Source organism: Periplaneta americana, chromosome 6 (genome assembly GCF_040183065.1).
Source record: "Periplaneta americana isolate PAMFEO1 chromosome 6, P.americana_PAMFEO1_priV1, whole genome shotgun sequence".
Taxonomy (NCBI): domain Eukaryota; kingdom Metazoa; phylum Arthropoda; class Insecta; order Blattodea; family Blattidae; genus Periplaneta; species Periplaneta americana.
Window position 1 is genome coordinate 45,126,274 of NC_091122.1, and position 20,121 is coordinate 45,146,394.

General features: G+C 34.5%; 1 protein-coding gene across 4 annotated transcripts in view; it reads right to left on the minus strand.

Annotated features, from left to right (window-relative positions):
* Window positions 1–20,121, minus strand: part of CngA (Cyclic nucleotide-gated ion channel subunit A) — a 1,115,443-nt gene that overhangs the window by 18,047 nt on the left and 1,077,275 nt on the right. For all 4 annotated transcript variants that reach the window (XM_069828038.1, XM_069828039.1, XM_069828040.1 and 1 more), the window contains 4 exons: window positions 19,489–19,736; window positions 16,693–16,848; window positions 13,066–13,465; window positions 6,499–6,640 (listed from right to left, as the gene is read on the minus strand). In XM_069828038.1, the coding sequence (XP_069684139.1) occupies window positions 6,499–6,640; window positions 13,066–13,465; window positions 16,693–16,848; window positions 19,489–19,736 (946 nt within the window). The remainder of the gene's footprint in view (window positions 1–6,498; window positions 6,641–13,065; window positions 13,466–16,692; window positions 16,849–19,488; window positions 19,737–20,121) is intronic.

A 20,121-nucleotide genomic window follows, 5' to 3' on the forward strand; every position in this document is an offset into this window, starting at 1 on the left:
AAAAATCGCAACCCTATACTGAACAGAGCGTATGTTAGAATTAACCAACATTTTTTTTACATATTTGCATAAAAATGATACTGCATTAAATTCTCGATGGTCTTATAATATGGGTAATATATTTTTTAAATATTCCTGGCTACTTTTGAAAATTTCTTTTCAGAACGAAAAGTTACATTTGTTCAGATCAAATTTCTTCACATTTAAAGGACAAAACTAAAATTCTTACAATCATTTATTATCATAACATATTGCTCTCTGAAATTGACTGATAAGCAAACATTCTCATGGAGGCAGATAAAAAAGTTATTTTTTTTTCACCATGTTAATAATGTCAAAACAAAAATGCTTATATAAATTTTGGCCACTCCACCGCAATTATCAGGCCGTCCAAAAAGTGATTTTCCCTGGGATCGTTTACAGTAAAAAAACACAATTTCATGGAAAGATTTATTGAAACTGATACAGCAATTGTTCGGCTACTTTTCAACATATTCCCTACCAGAAATGAGACATTTATCATACCGGTTTAGATCCCAGGCGGCAGACTTCTACTGCACAAGGATACAAAAATTGGTCCCATGGTATGACAAATGTGTCAGTTCCATTGGGAAACATGTTGAAAAATAGCGTAACAATTGCTGATCTGTTCCAATAAATCTTTCCATGAAATTGTGCTTTTTTCTGTAAACGGCCCCAGGGAAAAATCACTCTTTGGTCAGCCTCGTAATTGTGGTAGAGTGGCATTGTTTTGACATTATTATGGTGGAAGAAAAAAGTTTAACTTTTTTATCTCCCCCCCACGAGAATGTTTGCTTGTAAGCGTATTGGGAATTAAGGGAAGACTCCACTGATAAAGCTGCATGTTTCTATGCATTTATTTTGTGAGCAATGCTGCTAGTTTATTTTATTAATATTTTTCTTAATGCTGCTAGTTTATTTTATTAATATTTTTCTCACAAAATAAATGCATAGAAACATGCAGCTACCTCATAAATACTTGCAGTAAAAATTTCATCCAGATTGATTAATATTTCGCATAAGAAAGTTGGTGTTGAATCAACAAAAATGAACACAGAAAAATAGATTTGAAAATAAAATGAATATTTATGTAAATTAATATTCTCCTCCGCTACATTCATCTAGTAACTTCAGGGAGCCAACAAAAAGTTACTAGATTTATAATCAGAAATTTTAAAAAAGAATTCTTCGATGAAAATCAATTTTGACAGCTCTTTAAATTCCACACCTCCTTCCAGCCTTAATTTTAAAAGTGTAAACATACGAGTATTTGTAATCAGAATTGAGCTGAATCCATTTGGTGTATGAAAATAGAAATTCTGAATAAGTGAAATAGCTAAAAAAAATTTGGAAAAATTTTCATGATTTTCAGTGAAGTCTTCCCTTAATTCAGTAGCCTTCCCAAAACACGCTATAAAACGTTTGATATAAAATAATTTTTTCCTCGAAAAGAAAGCAAAAACGAACAAAATTGTGTTCAACTTTTTGGTTTGAAATATGTCAAAGAATAATCCTTTAAAATTACATTATTTATGGTTTATTCTGTATAGTATAATATCTCGTGTTAACGAGAATATTATGTAGGGTTGAAATGGTAGTGCATTGCAAAATGTCTTGCATCATTTTCATGAACTTTAAGTCGAATTCTTGTGGGTTGGAATTGCGCTTGTTAGTATGAACTGCGATAAAGTGGAACTCTGGGGGAGTTGTGAAGTGTGGGCAGGGCATGAAAGACCTGAATGAGGCGGGACGGCTTCTATCTGAATGATTGGGAGTCGTTTGTTGGCTTTCTCGTATCCTCGGAAAATTGCGTCCATGTCCTCTTCAATTACTAACAGGTGAGGGTAGTCCGCATTCACAATCGAGAGATCGATAAAATAGCAGAGACTTTCCATCACACTCTGCGGCATTCTTCAAAGCAGACATCGTCAAAGTATCCGAAAACATGACTTCCTGAAGTTAGAAGATGATGATCTCTGACATTTTCTGAGCACGTCATTGTGAAGCATTAATTACAGACAATCGTCACTACTGCTTTTATAATGAAACCTAACAATTTTATCCCTATTATTCTATATATATATATATATATATATATATATATATATATATATATATATGCTAGACGGTCAGCGCGTCTGGCCGCGAAACCAGGTGGCCCGGGTTCGAATCCCAGTCGGGGCAAGTTACCTGGTTGAGGTTTTTTCCGGGGTTTTCCCTCAACCCAATACGAGCAAATGCTGGGTAACTTTCGGTGCTGGACCCCGGACTCATTTCACCGGCATTATTACCTTCATTTCATTCAGACGCTAAATAACCTGAGATGTTGATACAGCGTCGTAAAATAACCCAATGAAATAAAATTATATATACATATATATATGCTAGTGGATTATAGTGATTTTCTAGATGTCAGGTTGAATTTCCTTTTACCAACTTCGTTTCGAATTTCGAGTACTGACAAATGCGACAACTGGCAGTTACTAACTGTTAAGTTGGCAGCAATAATTTTGGTTTGCAATGAAGGAAATTGATGAAATAGAAGTATAATTATATAAGCTTGTGAAATTTGAACATCATTAATTAATAATATCGGTATTAATATTAATATCAAAACATAATTCCGTTGTGTTGCATTGTGATTTTAATTCAACACTTTATTCAAATATGTGTAGTAATAAGATATAACTTATAGACCTACTTTGTATGAAACATGCATGGTAGCGACTTAGAAGTATGTACCGGTATTTTAAGTATAGTATACATTTCAAGTGGTATTATGTTTTCGGAATTCGTACTAATCATTTCACGTAATCAAACAAAATGCATTTTTTTGGTTACGTCTCGTGAATCATAAACTGTTTAGTCAAAGCAGTGAATTTCATGTTGTCAGACAATAGTACATTATGCAACGAGCCTATAATGGTAGTAATTAAGACACGAGTATGTTTATGAAACGAGCGCAAGCGAGTTTCATAATTTTCATACGAGCGTCTTAATTACCATTATGGGCAAGTTTCATACGACTTTTTATGCTCGACCATATTTCTAACTTGAAATTATTCATAAGTATTCATATTATTCTTGTCTGACTGGGGAGCGGAAGTGACCTTGTGCAAAATCTAGTAAATTGTGAATTGTGCGCAGACGCGAAAGTATTGATTTTTTCCGAGGAACAAATGTCATTGATCTTGATATAATCTAAAGAGTAAAATGAACATTAATCTTGTTATAACCTGGAAATTGATTTAGACATTGAAAAACGAGATGACAAATTTAATTTATTTGAATATTATTTACAATTAACGCTAATTATTATAGTAACAGAACATAACCTTCTGCGACAGTATTGGATTTCCAGCCTCCGTTACGTTTCGCTAGTTGTCTTTCGATTGCATATCCGAGAATAATCGATACTTGCGCTTTCATATTGCTACAATGGTGCTTTCTGATTGGTGGAAAACCTGAACTTTAATGAATAGGTGTACTTTAATGAGGTCCATTAAAGGGCTGCTACCAGGTGTATAATTACTACATTTCAGCATGGTCGAGCATAAAATACATTTTAGTATTAGATCACATTAATCTACTAATTACCAATATAATGAGCGAGAAGTCCAAGGAGGAAAATATATACTTTCACAAATTTAATTATTGAACCATTTAGAAAACACTTCCCAACATAAAGATGAGATGTGGTAAATAAGTAAATAAACAAGACATTGTTATTGCTAATACTATATTATTATTATTATTATTATTATTATTATTATTATTATTATTATTATTATTATTATTATTATTATTATTGTGACTTTACCCTCTTTGGTGATGTCTGGTATTGGTTGGTAACACTGAAGAGACGGCCAAATGAGCTTTTTAGAAACGGCTCTTAAATGATCCTCACCATATTTTGCTTTCCATATCAACGTTTCATTTTCAAAATAATCCATGATCCTACAGCCCATGGAGGGCCAAGGCCGAACAGCGGACTGCTGGCCTCACAGCCACATGCCTCAGCAGAGATGAATGATTATCCAACTATAACGAGGTAACGTGTGGTTAGCATGATGATCCCTTCAGCCGTTATAGCGAGTTTTCGAAACTGGATTTCTCTACCTGTCGTAGCACCCTAAGTTCATCATGATGGTGCGTAGGTACAAATAAGTAGATTTACTGAACACTACATTTTAAAGAATGAATAATGAGAAATTGTCTACTTTGGAGGTTTATATTTCTTTTAGAAACAGCGAAAGAGAGACGGAACTAAGCCGATTTCAAAATCTGTATGGGATCTTAAACAAAGAAATCTGAAATGACAAATAAGAAAAGAAAAACACACACTATTGCATGGTAGAAAAACATGGGTAATCAGTCAAATACATGAAAAGGATTGGGGGTGCTGCGATGAAATTTTTAAGAACAGTAAAAGGCTGCACATTTAAAGATTAAATACAGAGTGAACCTTAAGTAATATCATTAATTTCAGAGGGTTGTTCTTGACATTTTTCAAGCAAAAAATCTTATAACTGGATTTGGCTTAGTAAGTTGCCGTTCGAAAAGTAGCATGGGCAAGGAACAGCCAGGTTAGCTGTGATCAGCGTATTAGATTTTATAAATTAAATCTCACAACTTATACATTACATTACAGATAATTTATTGGCTTACCTTATAACAAGTGCTGAAACTGTGGACTGCATTACCACAAATTGAAGTCGACTGAATGGATGCCAGCTGTATACTAATTCTTCTTTTCACGGTGTAGACCTTAGTTCTGTTCCTGCCTCACATTTTCCCTCTATTTTTTTCTAATTCTTCCTTAGTCGTTGCAGCTTTTTAGTCTTAATTAGAATTTACTTTGGAATGCGTCTGTCTTTTTAAGCTACAAATCAAATCATCTCTGTATAGTGTTTGTTTGTTATACGTTGCATATCAAGTTATTTTCTCATATTACTGTTTGATATACGGAATGAACCGTAAGTAATGTCATTAATTTCAGAGAGTTATTCCTTGAGATATTTCAAATAAAAAAGTTTAATACAATTTTGCTCGTTTTTGCTTTCTTTTCGAGATAAAAACTGTTTCATATGAAACATTTCATAGCATTTAATATTTGAGGAAAAAATTCGCTCCGGCGCCGGGGATCTAACCTGGGTCCTTTGTTCTACGTACTAAGCGCTCTGACCACTGAGCTACGCCGAATTCAATCCACAGCACCGGATCGAACTTTCCTCCTTCGATGTTTCTCTTTGTGACCTGACTCCAAGTTAGGCATATATGTTGACGTACATGTCCAATGTCAACTGCCATTATACTAAGAGCGCACTCAGCTGAGTGACTTGTTGGCCGGGAATCCGCAGTTATTATGCACTGCTAGCTAGGAGATATTAAGTGTCAATATTACGGATAAATTCTGTAGGACAAATTAATATATCTATAATATTTCATAGCATGTTTTGGGAAAGCCATTGTTTGAATTCACAATATGCTCAGCCAATTTAAGGAAGCAGTGTCTTATAACAATAGACTATTGAAAGAATTCTAGTTTTGTCCTTTAAATGTGCAGAAATTTGATCTCAACAAGTTTAAAATTGAAAAATTCATTTGCAGAACGAAAAGTTACATTTGTTCGGATCAAACTTCTGCACATTTAAAGGATAAAACTAAAATTTTTCCATCATTTATTACCATAATACGCTGCTCTCTTATATTAAACGAACATATTGTGAATTCAGTCAATTGCATTTCCAAAACATTCTATGAAAAATATTTAATATAAAACAATTTTTATCTCGAAAAGAAAGCAAACACGAGAAAAATTGTATTAAACTATTTTGTTTGAAAAATGTCAAAGAACAACCCCCTGAAACTAATGATATTATTTACGATTCATTCTGTATTTCATCTGTCAATGTGCAGCCTTTTACTGTTCTAAAAAATTTCATCCTTTTCATGTCTTTTACTGATTACCCATGTTTCGATAGCATGCAATAGTGTGGGAAGAGCCACCACTTTAATTGTGTTTTTCTTTTCTTATTTGTCATTTCAGATTTGTTATTAAATCCCATACAGATTTTTAAATCGGTTTACTTTAATCTCTCTTTCGCTGTCTCTAAAATAAACATAAAACTCCAAAATAGACAATGTTTATTGATCTACTTATTTGTAAAAAAATTTAAAAAATCCTAGAACAAAAATTGAGAGCAGGGATAAGGATTTCTGAATATGCTTAAACACGTAAGTAATCTTGAAATTTTGGTTAACATTGTAATTCACTGCCCATTATCTCTGACAGCACCAGAGAGGGGAGGTAGAGGGAGTAAGTGAATCGAAGACAAAGGTTCGTGGGAGTACTTTTTCGTACACTCGCCACTACAGGCTACACTATTACTATAGTGACTAGCAATGCAAATTGTGAAATTGGGCACAGGAAAAAAATATACGAAAAAGATAAGACAGTAGACAATTCGCTCTCACCCGGTGGTAGCCCGTCGCCTCTCCGTCATTCCCAGCGTCTGCTGTTCGACCCTCGTAAGTCTCTGCTTCACCTTGGCCTGATGACTCGAGCATTCCGCCAGGAGACGTGCAAACCTAGTCTGCAGATTTTCCAGTGTGTTCTCTGCAACATAGGATGAAGTGCCTATCAGGCCAAGCAGTTTAAAATGACGGATGTACATTTTTCGCTAGTATAACTTTATTATACGAAGGTCATTTCATAAGTCATGGCAACTATATTATATCAGCCAATAAAGCTGCAGGAATAGAAATTCACTGCATGCGATTGAATGTCACTGGAATGTGCTTTGCAATGTTAATACGAAATAGGATCCGGGTACAGGAGGCAATGAGTGACTGAAGTTTAAAAATGCGTAAATAGAATCTTCGTCCGACTCTTTCCTTTCGCATGAAAGACTTTTTTTTTGCCTAGTCAAAAGTGCTGTTGTTTTGATATTGCCGGTAATTTGGGTGCCGGATACGAGGGATTTTACTGTAATTTCATTATGGCTAATAATAAGTTATTATATACCGAGGAAAATAATTACAATATAACTAGGATAAGATAAAACGTTGTATATTACACGTGGCTAAAAGTACAATATATATTCGTGAGAAATTATGACACGAACGGCATCATAAAATCTTACTCATTCATTCATTCATTTATTTTATTCCATAGATCTTACATGAGCAATGAAGCTTTAAGATGTGGAACATGTCAACATTTTACAATATTACAATTACAATTTTTACAAATTTTTATAGTTTTACAATTTAGTAATTTTCGTCAATTTTTACAATTTTGTACAATTTTTTTACATTTTGGCGAGATGTAGTGAGATGAGATGAGGTCCGAGGATTCGCCAAAATATTACCCGGCATTTGCTTTTTCGGTGGGGGAAACCTCGGAAAAACCCAACCAGGTAATCAAATCAAAGGGGTTGATGCCAAGGACTCGCCATAGACCATCCGGCTTCAGTCCCACTGCTGGGGAAAACCTCCGAAGAAACCAAAGTCCAAAGGGGGATCCAACCCAAGCCCGAACGCAGCTCCGGATCAGCAGCCCAGCGAGTCTGCCGACTGAGCTACATCGATGGCTCTACTAAAAGTATACAATACATAGCCAATCAGATTATTAAATTTACAAACGCAAACGATCATTCATAAGTTGAGCTATATGTATAATACAAAACAATTTAATTAAATTTAAGGCATAAACAATTCAACCAGTTGTGATATACAGAAATTGATAATGCATATCATGCAAACTACTTCAAATTACAAACACAAACAATATCAGTAGAGCTATATAGATTACTATTCAATTTAAAGCATATACAATTCATCGGCCAAAACTATACAAATATATACAATACAAAGTAGCACACTTTCATTAAGCTATACAAATTTGTGCAATTAATATCAAGTAGATTAATTCAATTTATAATCATAAACAATTCATCAGTTGAGCTATACATATTACCATTCAATTTACAGTAGGTCTATATACAATTCATCAGTGGAGCTACACAGACTAGTAATCATTTTAAGAACATATACAATTCATCAGCCAAACTATACAAACATATACAATCAAATTAGTTCAATTTACAAACTTATTTTCGTTAAGCTATACAATTCATATGAAGTAGATTAATTCAATTTATAAGCTTAAACAATTCATCAGTTGACCTATACAGTATACTATTCAATTTACAGTACATACAATTCATCAGTTATGCTAAACAAAAAATACAATACATAGTAAACAGATTAAGTCAATATAAAAACATATTTTAGTTGAGCTATATAAAATTGTACATGTCATTTAAGTAGAATAATTCAATTCACAAGCATAAACAATTCATCAATTGTGTAGAAGGTATGAATATGTAGAAATTTGGTTAATTCTTTTCTGAACCTTTTCTCGTTGTTCTTCAAATCTTTAAGATAATTAGGCAGTGCATTGAAGACTGTTATACATGAATAGCGAACTCCTTTTTTAAAACAGCTTAGACTAACAGAGGGTAGATGAAGATCTGATTTATGTCTTGTATTAAAATGATGAATGTCTTGATTAGTACTCACAAGTAATGGTCGACTTTAGCCACTTATAAAATAAATAACGACTATTATCAATAAAATGGTGCCTGTTAATTTGTTTGCACCTACGTCTTATTGATAGCAAGTGTATGTAAATTACGTATCTCAAAATAAGCTAAGAAGTTAAAACTAGCCCTTAGTGGGGAAACTGGAAATATACTGCGAAGTGGGGTAAACCTGATCATAAAACAAAAAACAACAACAATAATAACAATAATAATAATAACAATAATAATAATAATAATAATAATAATAATAATAATAATAATCCATTATATCATCTCTATTTGTGACTCAAAATAATGAAAATTACCGACATTGAGAAAACATAATGCACTTTAAAAAATGCTCAGTGCATCTGATATCATGGTTTAAATCCCTTTCTTATAGTGAAGTTTTACCTAAGTTTAAGCGTGGAACATATTTCACTTAAGAGGAAATGATATACACTGGACTGCAAAAGAGATGCCTAGTCTAAGTCGCTACCGATTTGAAATATTATCATGTTTTCACAGTCTAGTATATACAGTCACGAAGCTCAATACGTAGGGAATATGCATCCATAAATAGTTGCTAACCACTAGGATCGCTACTATCGCCTCATCACAGACAATGCTAAATAGTAACCTCAACAACTCAAGCTTCGTGACTATATACTAGACGAATATTTCGCTTAAGAAACAAAAGAAATAGAAATACACAGAAGGCATTGCATATCAACTCTATTACTGTATTGCTCTGTTATCATTACATCATTCAGCTTGTTCGTGTATGTCTTCAATAAACTATACAATTTTGTTAACACAATAAGAAACGTAACTGGCCGTATATATCGATTGTAACGAAGACAGCAACCACGGACAATAAGGAATACCATATAAACTGCAGTTCTACTATTTTCGTGTAGTATTCTTACTAATATCGTAAAATAAAATTAGGCCATATGAGTAATTTAAAATAAATTCATCTATACTAATAATAAATCTGTAGCCGAAATTTTTCTGGTAATTTTCGATTTTCCAAAAATAATTGGTCCTAACATATAAGTTATAATTAACTTTTTTGAAATTTTTGTTTGTATGTCTGTCTGTCTGTATGTTTGTTACCTTTTCACGCGATAATGGCTGAACGGATTTCGATGAAAATTGGAATATAAATTAAGTTCGTTGTAACTTAGATTTTAGGCTATATGGTATTCAAAATACATTATTTAAAAGAGGGGTTATAAGGGGGGCCTGAATTAAATGAATCGAAATATCTCGCTTATTATTGATTTTTGTGAAAATGTTACATAACAAAAGTTTCTTTACAAATAATGTGCGATAAGTTTTATTCCTTGAAAAATTTTGATAGGGCTGATATTTAATGATATAAATGAGTTTTAAAATTAAAATAACTGCCATCTAAGGCCGTGTAATGAATTAAAAAACAAATGACTTCGTCTATAAGGGGTCTTGGACAGCAACAATCGAAAGCTATCAGAGATAGCCTACAGAGAATGTTTCTGTGTTTGTATGAAGTAATATCGGAAGCTAAATTAACCGATTTGTATAATTAATTATTATTTCACCATTGGAAAGTGTAGTTTCTCTAGATGAACATAATGCTATAATGTTAATACAGTAACTTCTGATAAATATAATATAATATAATATAATATAATATAATATAATATAATATAATATAATATAATATAATATAATATAATATAATATAATATAATATAATATTATACAATATAATTTAAGTTATTTGAAAGGTTCACAACCATAGTGGGCCAAGCGCCATTTACTGAATACGTAGAAAACAAGGGTTAAAATTAAGTTATTACCATAATTCAATGGAAACCTATAACAAGTAAAATAAAATATACACATTAAATCTAAATGATGTCAATCTTCATTAAACTATGGTTGCATGTAATAAAAATTAAGAAACATGTTAAAGGAATTGTCATTGCACCAAATGGGTGTGTCTGGATCGAAATGATCGCATTTTAATTATTTGGATGCAATTTAAATTAAGTAACATATTAAACGATATAGGCTATCCTTCTATCAAACACGAATGTTCCCTGGATCAAACGTCCTATTTTAATTATGTAATTACTTTATATTTATTTCTAACGGGTGCAGCGGAGCGCACGGGTATGGCTAGTATTAAATAATAACGTGAACATGTTATAAAAATCGTATTTAGGGTAGACGAAGGTAATTGTAAACAAATGCCGTGACGAATACAAAACTGTCAATAAAAAACTTTTAATTCGGGGGAATATTTAAATTAACATGTTGCCTAACCTACATAGCAGTTTGGCGTCAAATAGGAGTAACTGCTTAGTTGTGAACGAATGTTTTGTAAGAGTCTACAAAAAAAGTTGAGAAAGAATTTTGCTTCACCTTCATTTTTGGCATTGTGCTATTTTTTAAGAATATGTTGTTTTTATGAACAACGTATAGTAGTTACCATTTATTACAATGGTTTTGAGATCTCCCATAACCTCAGTTCATTACATTATGTCGTGTTTACATTTGCCCCATAGTTTTAAGTGCTTGGGGGTAATTGTAAACATGTTTTACTGTGGTTACATTTCGTACTTTTCAGTAATCAAAGAGATCCCCACCCAACTACACTGTAGAGGATTTAGAGAGAGTTGTCACAGATGTGAAAAATAGTAACTACAGTTATCGTGAAACTCAGGAGAGGTACTGAGTTCCTATATAGTCATATATCATAGGTTAAAGGGACGAAATATAACCAGTAACTAAAATTGGAGTTGGAAGGAGTACAGCTCTTTATTCTGAAACAGAACAAAAAATGTTCAGTGTCTGATAGCCCGTGCGAAAGTTGGTGTTTACAATTACCCCCTCTCAAAGAGGTAAATGTAAACAGGTAGGGTAAATGTAAACTAGCAATTAAAAGTTGAAAAAAAGTCAACCTCATTATTTTAGACCCATTTTCAGGGAAAAGAAAGATCTAAAAATAACACAATGTTTGTTTGCCATGCTTACCGTTACTGAGGGTTATGTAATGTTGAAATATATTTGAAATCAGTGAAAAGTGTTTACAATTACCCTGGTCTACACTACATGTTAAAAAAAAACCTTATCTCAGGAAACTAGCTCTCCACCACGCCATGTTTCTTAAAGGCCTTGGAAAACGATAAAATTTCGTATCGCCATTTCTTTTGCAGCTCAGTGTACCCTGTAAGGTCTTCCTTACAAAAACATTGCCTCCAGCCCTCAAACAGAAACTGAAATTACTCCCCTGTTAGAAATTATACAAGGACATCATTTTATTTTTACTTCAATTTTTATTGTAACTGAGTTTTTTAATGCACTTCACTCCCACCCCAACTTCCAACTGTTCTCCTCACAGAACCGAGCGTATACAGTCAAAGTCGCCTTAAGGTCGTAGTAAACACAAACAGTATTGAGTTAGTCAGTATAGTACGTTCCAGAAATATGTTCGCGTTTTCCAGTGACGAAAGAGCTTTCAATATTGAATCATATTTTCGCACATGTACTGTCGTCCGTTTGCCTACGTCGCATCCCGATTTCCCTCACCCGCAACAGTTTAAAATAACTTCAATAAAAGTAATTAACTGTCACGTGATTTCCCCCCTTTCTACGATCCTGCGACATAACCACGTGGACGGACAGTAGATAGCATGTCTCAGTAATGTTATCTGTGCGGGTCGGGCAGAGGTGAAGATTGAATTTACAGTACGTAAGGTACTCTTTTATATAATAGGTATAGAATTATTTCAACATGAGTTACTCGTACGAAGAATGAAACTGGTAATTAGAATTAGATGCAATAGTCTATAGTGCGATAATATGCACAAAAGAACTGAAGCCTGTATCTAAATGAATGACCACCATTTTAAAAAATGTGCTTAAATATCCATATTATGATTATTTTTCAATTTAACTTCATTCTCTATATTGTACGCTAATGTGCTGCAGACAGTATAATATACACTGCGTAATGAATACGTTCGCATGGATAACTCAGTTCGTGAGTAAAAACACTTATTGTTAATACTGTGCTGTATTTTGATTAAACAAAAACCTAATGAAAATTATCAAATTCAAAATTACGATATCTCCTAGTTTACGTAAATGGATGAATTACTTTTCGTCCCTCCTATATCTAGTAAAGTGATTTGTTTGTATTTTACGCCAGTATCATCGAACTTCAATCGTGGAAAGGAGTAGCAAACGGTGTTTCCGGCTCTGAACCATTAATCCAAAGGTATAGCCAGGTTAATATTAAAAATGTGAGTAAAAATAAAATGATGTCCCTGTACAAAAACTATAGGTTTTATAATTAAAAGGTACAATGATTGTTTCCTAGAAGGGAAAATTATGAACAATTCAGGATTTGTTGTGGATTAAGTAAATAGGCCTACTGGTCAAAGTCGGTGGGTGATGTACTAACCTAGGCGGTCCACCTTGTCGGTGAGGGTCTCGTGCTCCACCTGCGCCTTGGTGAAGGCGGTCTCGTCCAGCAGGCCGTCCTTCCTGAGCAGCTGGCAGCCGCGCTCCATCAGGCTGTGCTTGGCCTCGGGGTAGTCGAACAGCGCGTCCCAGAGATCCCGCTTGGACAGGCAGAAGAGGTCGGAGTAGCCCAGCGAGCGCACGTTGGCTGTGCGGCGGTTGCCCGTCTTGTTGCCGGCGATCTCCAGCACGCTGACCTCGCCGAACACGGAGCCCGCGCCCAGCGTGGCCAGCACCGTGCGCCCGTCGTCCGCCACGACGGTGAGGCGCCCTCTCTTCACGATGTACATCTCCCGCCCCACGTCGCCCTTGCGGCAGATGTAGTCTCCAGGACTGAAAACCTGCAACACGCCTATCAGTTCACTTGGAATGTTTGGAGACAAGAATTACGCAGATCTACACTTACTGTAGGCCGTGAACAGCACTAGGAAGTTGGTACCAAACTGTTAAGTTGTATGAGCTTGGACTATATCTCTACCGAATGAAAAGTAATAGCTCGTCTCTCAATGTCAGTGAACCAAAATGACAAACATGTACAGAGTGATTCAAAACTTCTGCGACAAACTCTGAGGGGTGATAGATCTAACAATAAGGAACTCTTTTTGTTAAACAACTTATGTCTTTTGACGCGCTGTTTCGAAGTTACCGTTGAAAATGTTTTTGCGCGGGAGTAGTCAATGTATGCGAATGTGTGCACCCCTGTTTGTTTGTTGAGGTGTTTGTAAGAGACGAGAACATTTTTTGTTCTGTTTCAGAAGAAAGAGCTGTACTCCTTCCAACTCCAATTTTGGTCACTGGTGCATTTCGTCCCTTTAACCTATGATCTATGACGGATATAGGAACTCCGTACCTCCCCTGAGCTTCACGATAAATGTAGTTACCATTTTTCACATCTGTGACAACCCTTTCTAAATCCTCCAAAGTGTAGTTTGGTGGGGATCTCTTTGATTACTGAAATGTACGAAATGTAACCATAGTAAAACATGTTTACAATTACCCCCAAGCAATTAAAACTATGGGGAAACTGTAAACACGTCATAATTTAATGAACTGAGGTTATGGGAGATCTCAAAACCATTGTAATAAATGTTAACTACTATACATTACTCATAAAAACAACATATTCTTAAAAAATAGCACTGTACGTTTACTTACAATGCCAAAAATGAAGGTGAAGCAAAATTCTTTCTCAACTTTGTTTTTGTAGACTCTTACAAAACATTCGTTCACAACTAAGCAGTTACTCCTATTTGGCGCCAAACTGCTTTGTAGGTTGGTTAATTTAAATTTTTCCCCGAATTAAATTTTTATATTGACAGTTTTGTATTTCTCACAGCATTTGTTTCCAATTACTCCCTGTTTACAATTACCCTCATCTACCCTAATATAGGTTTTCTATTCATTTACGTGTACCCTATCGCTCCTTTCAATGTGCAAGGTTATTTCACTTCTACATGTAGAATCACATCTTAAATTTTGGTGCATTAGTCTCCTTTCACTGTTTATAGTATATATAAATCCGTAACGTCACAAAATAGATCAGTTAAACTTTAATACAAAATAAAAAAAATTCACTCAATATTTTAACAATTACTGAAAAAATGTAGTACAGTCTTATTAACGCGTGTGTAAACTTTACAACACATACTAGAGAAAGAAAACTACTCCCCAATCTGTCAATGTGAGGAGTGACAATTTTAGATGTAACGGTTTGATTGAAATATGGATTGAAATTAATGCAAGCTATTTTCATCAAGTTAACTTATTACTAGTGACTTGGATTTGTTTTTATGAAGTTTATTTTTGGGAATGCAAATTCAGAAGTTCATGATCATGGGTGGGAAACTCGTGCTCTCAAAGTGTCAACATAATCTCAGTGCAGGTAGAACGGACTCTGTACTAGCTGTACTGTCTGTGTGCGGTTCTTTCAAGACACAAGTTCGATCGCATCCGCAGTAAGTGGCGGCTCGTTTTAAGTGAAAAACAATATAATTCCCAGATCATTTCCCTTTAGTTACGGGTAAAAAGAGAATTTTTTTTATTAAGAATAGAGGTAAAGCTTTCATTCTACATATTACACTTTCTTACGCATGACATTTTATGTTACAAATAAACGCAGTGAAGGTTTTAGTAAAGAAATACTGTCTGCATCTGCTTTAGAACAGCTAAAGGTAAAAATGGGATATCAACAAGGTGAGACTGATATCAAATATCATTAGCAAGTTGTGCGTGAGAGTTACAGAATTGCAAGACATGTAATCGACTAGCTAAGAACATTTATGGATAAATATTTAAATTTGGCAGTATCATGTAGAACATAGACAACTTCACTTTCTTTGACTATAAACTATCTTGAAGAGTGATAAGAAAATCTTCTTATCAAATATAAGACCCTACTTCAAGACCTACAAGAGAATTCACTGCTAAGTTTGGAGAAACAGTGACAATTGACAAGGAATCCAAATTTTTCTGAAATCTTATTAGCTTACGTCGATAGAAAATCCTGCAAATTTATAGCTTGAATTAATAAATCTACAGAATAGCACGCCACTCAGATCCCAGCAAAATCAGGAATCGAACTGTTCGTAATGTTGCCTAAGTCAGAATTCCCAAATATACTCTTTGCTTCCATATATTTTTTATTTTATTGGGTTATTTTACGACGCTGTATCAACTTCTAGGTTATTTAGCGTCTGAATGAAATGAAGGTGATAGTGCCGGTGAAATGAGTCCGGGGTCCAGCACCGAAAGTTACCCAGCATTTGCTCGTACTGGGTTGAGGGAAAACCCCGGAAAAAACCTCAACCAGGTAACTTGCCCCGAGCGGGATTCGAACCCGGGCCACCTGGTTTCGCGGCCAGACGCGCTGACCGTTACTCCACAGGTGTGGACGCTTCCATATATAGTATATGTGCTTGAGGCAGAGTTTAATACAAGAAAGAAGTGTAAAATTTCTCAAAATAAAGAAAGAAGTAAGCTTATTTCATCTGCCGTGACATGTAAAAAATACTCCCTTGAATTTGTTATTGTTTGCGAATACAGACTATTACCTTTCTGAGAACAGAGGAATACTCTTTAATGTATAAAGACTTGTAAATTCTCGCGTTCTACGTTTCAAATAAGACCTATAATAAGAAATATTAACAAATAGTGTAATAATAAATAAGTGTTGCAGCTATATTTGTTGTATCTTGAAAAGGTTGTATTCAGTTTGTGTTTCCAGTACTAAACTAATTTACAAAGCTAGAAAATAATATAATTTTGTTATGTGTTCAGGTATAGTCTGTCTAAAATTACTATAATTATTGTACCATGCGTCATTCTGAAATTCAAATCATGGAGTAGATATCACGTCCACCTGCATGAGCCGCCAGAGCGCACCGTGGCATTTGCAGCGAAACTACAAACAACTTGTAACTGCTGCGGCTGGCTCCGTCTGCCTTTGTCTTTTTCAAGTTTTTTTTAGCACTTTGGGAGCACCAGTTGCCCATCCAGGTTCATGATGAAACGAAAATAGTACATAACGTTAAAATCAATTTCTACATTGTTTTTAAAGTTACGTGCTCACCTGCAGTCGAAGTTTGAGAACCAGCTCTTCCAGCAGACCGGGTTCACAGTCCTGAAAGATGCGGACCTGTCGCAGTGTGTCCAGGTGGACATGGATCGCGATCTCAGCCTTCAGCTTGTCGGGAAGAGCGGCCAGAACACGTTCCTCGTCCAGTGCCTTCGAAACACTACACAATTAGAAATGCTGCCTCGAATATTGGAGTGTTGTCACAACACTAACGGCAGTAAATTTTCAAACGTTTTCCTTTCAAATAATTTTTGATAGGTGAAAAATACATTACATAAAATAATGTACATTATTTCCTGGTCAGCTGCTGGGAAGCCATTTTTAAAGCTCTAGTGCATGGGATTTTTAAATTACCCTAAACTTTGACTGAAATTTCCCGCAACTTTAATTTTCTTTTCAAGTTTTTAAAAGTACTCTTAGATAACGTGAAAATAGTACATTATGCAAAGAGCCTATAATGGTAGTAATTAAGACGCGGTATGTCTATGAAACTCGCTTGCGCTCGTTTCATAATTTTCATACGAGCGTCTTAATTACCATTATAGTCAAGTTTCATACGACTTTTTATGCTCGACCATATTTGTAACTTGAAATTATTCATAAGTAGGCCTATTCATGTTATTCTTATCTGACTGAGGAGCGGAACTGACCTTGTGCAATACCTCGTAAATTGTGAGATGTGCGCAAATGCGAAAGTATTGATTTTTTCCGAGAAACAAATGTCGACATTGACCTTGATATAATCTAGAGAGTAAAATAAACATTAATTTTGATATAACCTTGAAATTGAATTAGACATTGAAAAACGAAATGACAAATTGAATTTATTTGAAAATTATTTACAATTAACGCTAATTATTATAGTAACAGAACTAGTTGTCTTTCGATTGCATATCCGAGAATAATCGATACTTGCGCTTTCATATTGCTACAATGGTATTTTCTGATTGGTGGAACACCTGAACTTTAATTAATAGGTGTACTTTAATGAGGTTCATTAAAGCGCTGCTACCAGGTGTATAATTACTACATTTCGGCATGGTCGAACATAAAATATATTACTTACATAAAATTTAATGCACATTTACGACCTTGTCAGATACTGTGATGCCATTTTAAAGCTCTGCTGCATAGGGTTTTTAAATTATACTAAACTTTGACTGAAATTTAATGCAACTTAAAAAAATATTTCTTTATTCTATGCAAAAAGTTACGAATCTTCGGAACTACATAAAGCTAAATGCTTGATATCTGACACACACACATTCTTTAGGCTATTAGGAATCTTTCTTCTAGAACAGAAATTTGCCATTTTGTTACCTTTGTCTCCATATTTATATAAATGTACCTCTAAAATTCATTTTTAAAATGTAATTGTTCATCTTAAAATTCTGAAAACCAATATCAAAATTGTTTTCCAGACATTTCCAAGAACGTGCTTTTTAGGAGTAATATGTCAAAGAAATTCCGAATTTTCTTTAAAAATGACTGAGACATATCATTTTATGGAATTGCTGCATCCTGGTGGATTTTTTTTTTTTCAAAATTTGGGTCTCAATTTTTTTTTTTTAACTAATATCGAATTTAAGCATCAAAATTGTGTTCCAGACATTTTAAGGAACGTGATTTTAAGAGTAAAATATATTTGTTTACTTGTTTTGTAGGTGGTCCTTACGGGCGTTCACTTTTGAATATTGCATGTTGCCATTATCAAGGCTAAAGATAAACTGTACAGCCCTGCATTATATAAATAAAATAAAATAAAATAAGAGTAAAATATCATAGAAATTTTTAATTTTCTTTAAAAATGGCTGAGACATGTTCATTTTTGTGAATTGCTATATCCTGGTGGATTTTTTTTTTAATTTGGACTTCAATTTTTTCAAAACTAATCTCGAATTTAAGCATCAAAATTTATGTTTCGGGCATTTTAAAGAACGTACTTTTTAGGAGTAAAATGTCATAGAAATTTTGAATGTTCTTTAAAAATGGCTGAGACATATCCATTTTAGTGAATTGCTGTATTATCCTGGTAGATTTTTTTTTCTTCAAAATTTGGGCCCCATTTTTTTAAACAACTAATCTCGAATGTAAACATAAAAATTGCATTGCAAACATTTTAAAGGACGTGGTTTTTAGCAGTAAAATATCATAGAAATTTTGAATTTTATTTAAAAATGACTGACACATATCCATTTTAGTGAATTGCTGTATTGTCCTAGTGGATTTTTTTTTCAAAATTTGGGCCCCATTTTTTTGAAAACTAATCTCGAATTTAAGCATCAAAATTGCATTCCAGACATTTAAAAGAACGTGCTTCTTAGGAGTACAATGTTATAGAAATTCTGAATTTATCTTTAAAAATGGCTGAGAGATATCAGAGTGCAACGAATTTTTGTAATTTTAAGTTATGAATAAGTGATAGAAAACAGCTGTCTGACAAGTAATTTCGAACATTTCATAAAAAGAGATAGTGGAATACGGTATTTTAGAACAATCTTCCGAGATGGTATTTTCAGAGTTTCCTCAAAGTATCCTTTATAAAGAACCCAGGCATTTTCAATGGGATTCAAGTCAGGCGATTTCTGGGGCCAAAATGTCACCTCGTTCTTTTGCTCGCAAGCAAACTAATACAGAACCACCTGTTAACAATTATGAAATAGTTCAGTGACCAGAAATCTAAACAGAATTTATGGTAAATGTGACTTCATAAAACTTCTGCCTTGATTAGGTCTGTAAATTTCTTGTGAGTGGTATTTGACCGTCTAAGAAGCACGATGAAGTGCTCACCTGCTTGTTGGCCCACGTGTAGGAGAACCAGCGAATGACGCGGGCCTCCAGTTCCCGGGACACCCGCCGGAACGCCATGTACTGCTTGACGCCGTCCATGCGATTCTGGAAGTCCACCCTCGCCACGTTCATGTTACTGATCATGCTGCCAATGTTTCCAACAATCGTGGCGAAGATAAGCACGCCAGCCAAGAAGTCTGCTACGACGAATAGGTACTCTGCATCGTTCTCTGGCTGTGGCGTCTCTCCTGTCAACATGAATAATAAAGAGACTTTACTCGTTGAAGGTTCTACTCAAGGAACGTGTTTTTGTGTTTACATGTGCACTTAACTCTATGGTGCCAGGGAAAAGTAGTATAAGTAAAAAATTTGAGAAAATGAGATACAGTGAAACCTGTCTAAAGCGTCCATCTGAAGTTACCTTGTAAAATGGCCGTTTTATCAGGTGGCCGCTTGATTAAGGTTGCGGTTTTTTATGAATCAGCATGAAAATACTGAATTTCATTGACTTTTTAGTACTGTGCGCGTACAACAATCGTCAGCCTCTTCCATTCTTGCAACTAGCCTTTTCAAAACTCGCTTGCGGTACCTCAGTTTAAATGACTGGACAATACCTTGATCAAGGTATGATGT